The 8,859-nt window shown below is 40.3% G+C and overlaps 1 protein-coding gene across 1 annotated transcript; it reads right to left on the bottom strand.

The window, feature by feature from the left end:
• Positions 1-4,465: 4,465 nt before the first annotated feature.
• LOC131008538 (uncharacterized) lies at positions 4,466-8,507 on the bottom strand. Its single transcript, XM_057935450.1, has 4 exons — positions 8,394-8,507; positions 7,739-8,284; positions 5,463-7,324; positions 4,466-5,168 (listed from the first exon to the last, which is right to left on the bottom strand). Exons 1-4 carry the CDS (start codon positions 8,505-8,507, stop codon positions 4,466-4,468), a joined length of 3,225 nt encoding a protein of 1,074 aa, XP_057791433.1.
• Between the last annotated feature and the right edge of the window lie 352 nt (positions 8,508-8,859).

Below are 8,859 nucleotides of genomic sequence, written 5' to 3'. Positions count from 1 at the left end.
TCTCAAGATAGGTGAGACGCCCAAAAAGTAAAGTGTCTCGAGATAGGTGGGACGGATGGAGTAATATTTATTTAAAATTGACCTAAATTAGATGTCTTATTATCGACCCACAAAATATTAAGAGAGAAACTGATTTATTTGAAATTTACTTAAATTAGATGTTTGTAGTTGCAATCAGTTAGTCAAAAATATTAAAACAAAATGAATTAAATAATATTTCAAAGTGTGAACAAATTATTAAATTTGCAATTACCATATAATCTATCGAAAATTTCATCATACACACGTTAGTTGTTGTGTCATGCGTATGACCACTCTTATCAGATACAAAAATCTATAGACCTGTTTTTCTAGTGACTCTTAAGATTCCCACATACAGTTGTCTGTGACTGTTTCAGGTTTCAGTAGATATAATCATACACTCGAAAGAGATTGTACCTTGACTCTTATTTATTATCATAGCAAAACAAATATTTACAGGGAATTGCCTTATCTGAAACCTAGCTAATAGAAAATTTTGCGAAATCGGATGGACTCATCATCATTCTAGCTATAAGAAACTTCTTGCCCATTTTTTTCCTAAAATTTGTTTGGCTTTAGTTACGCGTTCCCCAAGTTGAATTACTATCAGTCTAGTGTTATTGCTGTTGGGAACTTAATGTAATAGCATAATCCTAGTTTTGATGATACCAAAATCAATAGGTTTCATTTGTAATAGACTAGAACTGTTCGAACTCGTCTGTTTGAGTTCTTTCTCTAGTTTAAATGTTGTTCTAAAGACTGAAGACTGAAGAACGAAGTACTGAAGACTGATGACTGAAGACGTCGACTGTTGGAGAAGTCAAATACTGATATTTGACTTATCAGTCGAAGAATCCGTTTCGACTGATTACTTAATGTGCGCTACGTGGATTCAACGGACTGATACTAAAGTCAAGTATCAGTTAAACATTCTTCCTCGGACTGAACCTCTAAAGTTTAAAGGAAGCCACGCACTCTAGAAGTACAGCCGCATTAAATGCAGAGATCTCAGGATCATCCTTTCTCTGCAGAGGCCCTTCCTTTTGGTGATTGCCTTTTCAGAGATGTCCTATCTCATGCTTCTTAAAGTAGTCGTTCTCACCAAACAAAGGAACCTCGAAGATTAAAGCCTCAGCCCAAATTCAAATTACTCTCTAACGGAAGAAATCTTGAAGACCATCTCCGCCAACGGATCTATTCAAGACGTCTCCTATAAATAGAGCTCGAGGATCACTTCAATCTTCACCGATTCAACAACATAAGCTGAAACGTTGCCGAATTCGTTACTCAGCAAACCAAGCCTCCCCAAAGCTTGAATCGAAGAAGAGAATCACAAAGCCAAAAATCAGTTACTACTGATTACATATATTCTCTTAGAACTTAGGCAGATATTGTTTATCCAAAGCCTAGGTAAAACTGACTGCAGAGAACTTGTTCTTTGTGGTTTAGTTGGCAAGTGTTCAAACCTCCTTTCAACGGAACGAATTGAGAGTTTGTGTCGAAAAGGAGTTCAGGCCAGTGTTCTGTCTCCGTGAGATCTTAGTGCCCAGTGTGCGCTAGGAGTGAGAAATCCAACCCAGTGTGTTGGTATTGAAGATAGGCTCTTCAGTTATTTCGGTTTGTTGTGCACCCGTAAGCACATGCCCAATGAAGTTTGTCAGTCTGATCAACTGACCGTGGATGTAGGAAGTGTTTTCCGAACCACGTAAAAATCTCTGTGTTATGTACAGCTTTCAGTATTTACCTTCTTACTTGCTCAATCCTTTCGTAAACTGAAAAACTGATTAACTGCAAAGAGAAACTTAACTACTGACAACGTGTTTAATCTCACAGGCTATTTCGAAACAAAAGTTTTCCGTTGCGTGTGTTATTAGTCTAACTGATCTATTTCCGGATAGTCAGTAAGATTCATAACATCTCTCTGTTTAACAAACTCGACTGAAGCTTTACGTGTATCAGTTAAACTGATAACTCTTTACTAAAGAGTATACAGTATCAGTCGTCAACCTTCTTTTGATAAAACTCTTTTAATTAAAAAGGTTGAGTCAGTTTGTGTTTCAAGTTTCTTTTTGAAAAATAGCCTATAGGTGTATTCTCCCCCTCTCCCCCCCCCCATACACCTATTCGAGACCCTCCGGGCCCAACAATTGCATAGATTAAAAAAAAATACACTTGATTGTTTATTTATACTGAAATAATATTCATTTAATTGGAATAAAGATAATTTCAATAAATTATGCATGCTGATATAATTTATTAAATTATAAATTGAGATGAAGAGTAAAATACATGTAATCTCATATTTTTAGTTAACTTTGAAACTTGACACGTATTCCAAAGTTGAAATGAAGTTATGAAGGCATGCATAATATCATGCCGACTTCCCTTAGGGATGATCACAGAGAGTATCTGTCGAAAGTCCCATTGGCATATCTCATGACATCTTTGAGCTTCTCTTGGACGCTTCAAAGCAATATTTGTGTATATTAGTAGTTTTTTTAGATATTTAATGATTTAGAATCACATGCAACTAAAATTCTGGTGGGGACGTATGTTAAATAGGATTTTAATTAAAATTTATTTGTGAGATATAATAGTTTTTAAATATTTAATGATTTTTTTAGATATTTAATGGTTCGACGGGAATTCTTTAATCTTATATAATATAATTGTATAATGTAGTTTTTGTTAATGAATTTCATTTAACTAAAATAAAATAATGAATAATATAGTTTTTAAATAAAAAATAAATTTTTTGGATTAGATGTACTATTATTCATTACACCAAGTTATGTGTTTTCCAGTATAGCTGCAATAAAATTTGTTGCATTTCGTATAAGAATATATTCTCACAATGTCACATTAGATTCTTCATCACCAAGACTTTTACCGACAGTACCGTCACCTACTTTAAGTATCTATTGTACAAATTCTTTGGTTTCTTCTTCTTTTCAAACCAAAAACGTTTGATGAAAAAAATTATGTATAATATGTATATGTAATGATTTTCGAAATCAAAATGTACATTTATCAAATGATTAAACAATCACTAATATTTAAATATAATATTAAATGCAATATTATTAATTCTACAAATCTTTAATTTTTGTAGTTTTTTTTTTATTAAAAGGCGGTATTTTATAAAAAGAAGAAGAAAACAAACCCATGGAGGCACAGAGAAGCCAACTATGGGTCGAGCCTCGTTAAAACTTTTTTACGAGAAAGACGTCATAAAAAGGAAAAAGAGTACTCAACAAAGCAAGAAGACGAGCGGGAGGAACTACTTCAGGAACTCCGGCCTGACCATCGTTCCCAAGTAATTCCGGCTCAAAAACAGAACACCAAACAAACTAAAAACAGCCCGGAGAAGCCAAGGCAGCCACAGGAAGAAAAAAAAAAACGAGGCCACAAACAAGGCTCGACTCCAGCAAAACACCAGCACCCACGGCAAGGATTAAATGCGACGAATATGACTGTGACTAGCAATGTCTCGGATGACCGCATCCTCGATGACCGCAATTCCATAATTCCAACATCCCTCTTGTCTAGCAGGGTTTGCCATAAGATCCGCCACTGCGTTCCCTTCCAGATATATATGTGAAGCACGAAAAGTGATTTCCTGCAGACGAGCTAACGTCTCCTTCCAATAGTTGATGAAACGCCAAGGTACCTCCATCGAACGCTGCTGACGAAGACCAACCACATACAAAGAGTCCGCTTCAAGCCAAAGCTTGCGCCATCCACGGTTGTAAGCGATAGCAATGGCTGTAATTGCCGCAAGAAGCTCGGCTTCAAAAGCAAAGCCCGATCCTCCTTTAGTGTGAAAACAGCCTTGGACCATAGCAGTGTGATCCCTGAACACCCCACCACCAGCAATTAAACCCGGGGAGCCGGACGCAGAGCTGTCAGTGTTCACTTTAATCCAACCAATATCTGGCGGCCACCAATGCACAGAAACATAATCCGGAGGAGGTGCTAGCCGAGAAGAGACTCCAATGGATCTTAAAGTGAGGTAATCGCTCCACTCATTGGCTATATACCCTAGCTTCAAAGGCAACGCCTCTGCATCCTTGAAAGCAGTCATGATAAAGCTAAGAACCTTAGTTCCATTAAACTTTTGATCTTCAAAAATGCAGGCATTCCTGCTAGTCCATATCATCCAAATAACGCTGAGAATACCAATCTTCCACAATCTCTGCAGTAAAGAGCTAAAGGTCGCGTTCCACGCCATAACCAAGAAGCTATGAATATCAGGGCAATCTAAAATATGGGACTGTCGGAACTAACCCAGAAAAGTTGCCCAAATCGGCAACACCTTAGTGCAATCCCAGAAAATATGATTGATAGACTCCGCAGTAATGAGACAAATAGGGCAAGCATTGGGAGCAATAAGTCCCTGTCTAATCAAGCAATCAATCGTGGGGAGCCTTCCGTGAATGAGGCGCTAGCAGATAAGTGAGCGGCGTATAGGCACCGCCGGATCCCAAATCCACTTTCCCCAAACCACTTTGGGATATCTATTCGAAATATTAGCAAAGGCCAGAGAAGAGGTGACATCCCCGCGCAACGAAGGCTTCCAGAAACGTTCGTCCGGCGCATTACCCAAAGGAATGAGTAAAATATCGCACACAATATCCGGAAAACTTTCAACAAAGTTTGCAGAAAAATGCCAACAGCCATCAAAAAAGTAATCGGAGATAGATTGCTGCATAAAACCCCATAAAAAACTTGGGATTCCAAGTTTGTCACTAATCTTGTACCCCAGCCAATCATCAAGCCAAAAGAGAGTGAACATTCCATTCCCCACCACGGCGTAAGAATTATCCACCAGATCATTAATCTCATGTTTCACACCAATCCAAACCGAAGAGTTCGCCACATTAGCTTTTGCATAGCCATGAGGTGTAAGATAGCGAGAGCGTAAAACTTTGTGGGCAAAAGAATTACCTTTGATCATGTTCCATGCCAGCTTCATGAGATAACTCTTGTTCATTAAAGTAAACGAGCGTATCCCCAATCCACCCTCCTCTTTAATAGTACAACATCTGCTCCACTTAACCGAACAAGAGGGTTTTTGTTCAGTATTCCCCGTCCAAATAAAGTTCCTACATTTTCGATCAATCTCATGGAGAAGAGACTTCGGCCAGCTGTAGACCATCATGGTGTGAGTTAAAGAGCTCCGGATGACCGAATTCACTAGGCAAATGCGTCCGACCATAGAAAGATGCAAGCCAGCCCATCTGGAAAACTTTTAAACAATTCTATCTTTGATGCTTGTGAGATGAGAGACCCTCGGCTTCCCCACAAACAAAGGCGCTCCCAGATAAATAATACGATCACTTCCCTGAGTGAAACTCAAAACATGATTAATTCCGCGCTTCATAGAAGTAGAGACCCCTTTCGCAAAATAAATGTGTGATTTCTCCAAGCTACAAACTTGCCCTGACAACTCACCATAGTACTCCAGAATGTGTTTTATCGTTTTAGCATTACGAATGAAGGCCCTACAAAAGATGAGAATGTCATCTGCGTACAGTAGATGCGTAGGAAATAACATCGTTCTACTGAAACTCATCGGAGTAAGACGTCGCGCAGCAACACAATTCAAGATCAGATGACTAAGCAGGTCTTCGGCTATACCAAATATAATAGGAGAAAGAGGATCTCCTTGTCTGACCCCTCTGGTGCAAGCAAAGTAGCCACTGAGATGCCCATTGTATAAAATGGAAATTCTAGCAGAGCTAAAGATGATGGAGAGCCACTGGATAAATCTTTCATGGAAACCCAAAACACGAAAGACTTTGAGAATGAAATCCCAGCTCATGGTGTCAAAAGCTTTCTTGATATCAATTTTGCAAGCCATGTTTGCGCTGCAATTGGTGCGATTCATGCAGTTAAAGCCTTCTGAACCGAGTATGATGCAATCGTGGATAGACCGACCGCTGATAAAGCCAAATTGATTCTGGGAGACAATATCAGAAGCAACTCTGTTGAGCCTGACCGCCATAACTTTGGAGATGATCTTGAAGAAGAAATTCGAAAGAATGATCAGCCTGAGATCCAAAACCGAGGCCACCGCCTCAACTTTAGGAATCAGGACAAGAGTATTAGCATTGCAACCATTAGGAAGATAGGAACTCAGGAAGAAACAACGCACAACTCTAATAGTATCCTCTTTAACGATGTCCCAACAACGATGAAAGAACACCCCCGAGAACCCGTCAGGACCCGGAGCACTGCTAGCCTCCATGTCATGGACTGCCGCCGTGATTTCCTCATCATAAGGGATCTCAATCAAGCCCCTATTATGATCTTCATTGACCTGCAAATCAATATTAGCTTCAATATCAACCAAATCCACGCTACTGGCAGCCCATTGCGAGAAAAGAGTAGTAAAATGTTCCACAATGTGACGCTCAATCACCGACTGCTCGTACACCACGGCACCCGCAATGTTGAGATGACTAATGACTAGTCCAGATTTCCTCTGACGAAGCGCCTTATGGAAAAAAGTCGTGTTTCTATCCCCGTCTTGTAACCACTTAATACGACTTTGTTGCTGTAGCTGGACGTTTTTTCTGGTAAGCATCGTATTTATGACAGCTTGCTTAGTAACTTCCTCATCGAAGCTAGCGTCCGTGTAGCCATCTCTAGAAATCCGAGCCTGAACCGAGGCAAGCTCCTCCTGGGCTTCAGCTAGTTTAGCATCCAAGCAGCCAAAAGTAGTTTTATTCCACTCCCGGAGAGCACTCTTTAACCTTTTCAATTTTATCATCACGTTATAAATTGGGCAAGGTATGTTAGACGCAACGCCCCAAGAGGCTCGCACCAAATCCGAAAAACCAGGATGTTCCACCCACATGTGTTGAAAACGAAACGGTCGCTTTCCTGGTGCCAAATGAGGTTTGCATTGCAGCACGATGGCCGAATGATCCGACGTAAGTCTCGGCAGCACGTGAGTATTGACAGAGTCCCATAAAATATCGAAAGACGAAGAGACAAGAGCTCTATCCAAGAGCGTTTCCACGTGGTTGGGGAAGAACCTTCTGCCCGACCAAGAAAATTGTAAACCCGAGGTGGAGGGTTCCAGGAAACCCATATCATCAATGAATTTACAAAAATCCTCACAAGAACTTCGAGAAGGAAGCACCCCACTAATTCGCTCATGAGCTCCTTTCACCGCGTTAAAGTCGCCAATAAAAACTGTGTTCCCATCAGTAAAATTAAGAAGACCAGCCCAAAGTTTCCGTCTGAGAACCGCATCATTGGCCCCATGTATGATTGCCACTCTGAAGCGAAGATTCTGCCAAGAACAATCAGAAATAATCACCTGATCAGAGGAGTAAATAATCGTGGTGGCAACAGAAGGCTGAGCCAAAAACCAAATATTAGAACGACGCGGCAATCTACAATTCTGATGTCGTGGAGTGACGTTCAAAGAATGCCAGAAATTCATATGTATTTTGCGAAACTTCGATTTAGGTTCAACGATACCCAAGATAAGAGGAGAAAAGAAGCGACAGTGCTCCTTGAGAAGTCGTTTAGACTCATCCGTAAGGCCCCAGACGTTCCAAACGAGTAAATTCATCAGAGAGAATTAAAAGTCTGGTGATGGGGTGTCCCCCATCTCCATTTCAGCGGCCCAACTCTTAGCTGCCATATTATGCATGGTTCGGATACTCGGCATGTCTGGTTGCTCAACAACAAAGTCATGCACCTTGTGACCCAAGTCAATGGATTTGCGAAGCCTGTTCTTGATTGAATCAGTTGCCGGAGTGTGTAAAGTTCTTCCTCCTCGTCCGCTTCCTGGCGGTCGTCCACGACCCCGCTTTGCAGCATTTCCTTGAGGAATCTCTTTAAAAAAAGATTCGAGTCTCTGGATTTTCACGGCATTCTCAAGAGCTAAAGCTTTTAAATCCGTCTCCTGTAACGTACCTCCTTTAAGAAAAGAAGAGGGTTCCCCTTCCGTCATCTCCGTTGCCGGATCATCTGCAATAAGGGCTCCTGAAGAGGAGTTCAGGTGAGATATCTCATTATCCATGTGGTCCGTAGTAGGAATAACTTCACTATCCTTTGCAGCCACCAAGATTCTCTCAAGCATATCAGGCCCAGAATTACCACTCCGGTCCTCCTGTAAAGACTCAGGATATTTCTCAGTTGTGCCATCCGTTTTCCCAACGTCCAGGTCTTCAATCAGGCCATCTACGTTGTCTCCCGATTGTGTATCATTCACCACTTCTTTAGGTTGCCATGCAGCCGCTGCCTTCTATTGCAAACTATTGTCCCTCTACTGCACAACCTTCTGTTGGACTTTATTTAACCCACCCAACGAATCCGGCTTGGGTTTGTCGTTCCCCCCTCCTTAACTTGACCGTCCTCCGCTTTCGTTCTTCGACATTTCTCGATAGAATGCCCTGTGATCTTACAACGAGTACAAAAGGCAGGTAGATTTTCATAACTGAATTCCACATATAGAGAGCTATCATCTTCCTTGTAGTTAACTCTATCCAATTCATCTTTCACTATTTTCTTAGTTAACTTGAGAACTTGACATGTATTTCAAAGTTGAGATGAACTTATGGAGGCATGGATGATGTTATGCACCAAAGCAGGTTTCAATACGCAAATTATAAAGCTATTATTACTGGCTCTTTATTTTCACTTAAACTGTTTTCCATAAACATTTTGAGTTCATCAGCATATTATTCCCACAATACGCAAGTTACTCGTGTGCCACTGCTATAATTAATAACATAATTAAACATAAAATAAATAAAAAATCTAAATCATTATTCAACGAATTTATCCTTGTCATGTTTCATTCTACACAATCTATAT

This window comes from Salvia miltiorrhiza, chromosome 1 (assembly GCF_028751815.1).
Source record: "Salvia miltiorrhiza cultivar Shanhuang (shh) chromosome 1, IMPLAD_Smil_shh, whole genome shotgun sequence".
Taxonomy (NCBI): domain Eukaryota; kingdom Viridiplantae; phylum Streptophyta; class Magnoliopsida; order Lamiales; family Lamiaceae; genus Salvia; species Salvia miltiorrhiza.
The sequence above is the reverse complement of the archived record's forward strand: the minus strand, read 5'-3'. Positions and strand labels throughout refer to the sequence as shown.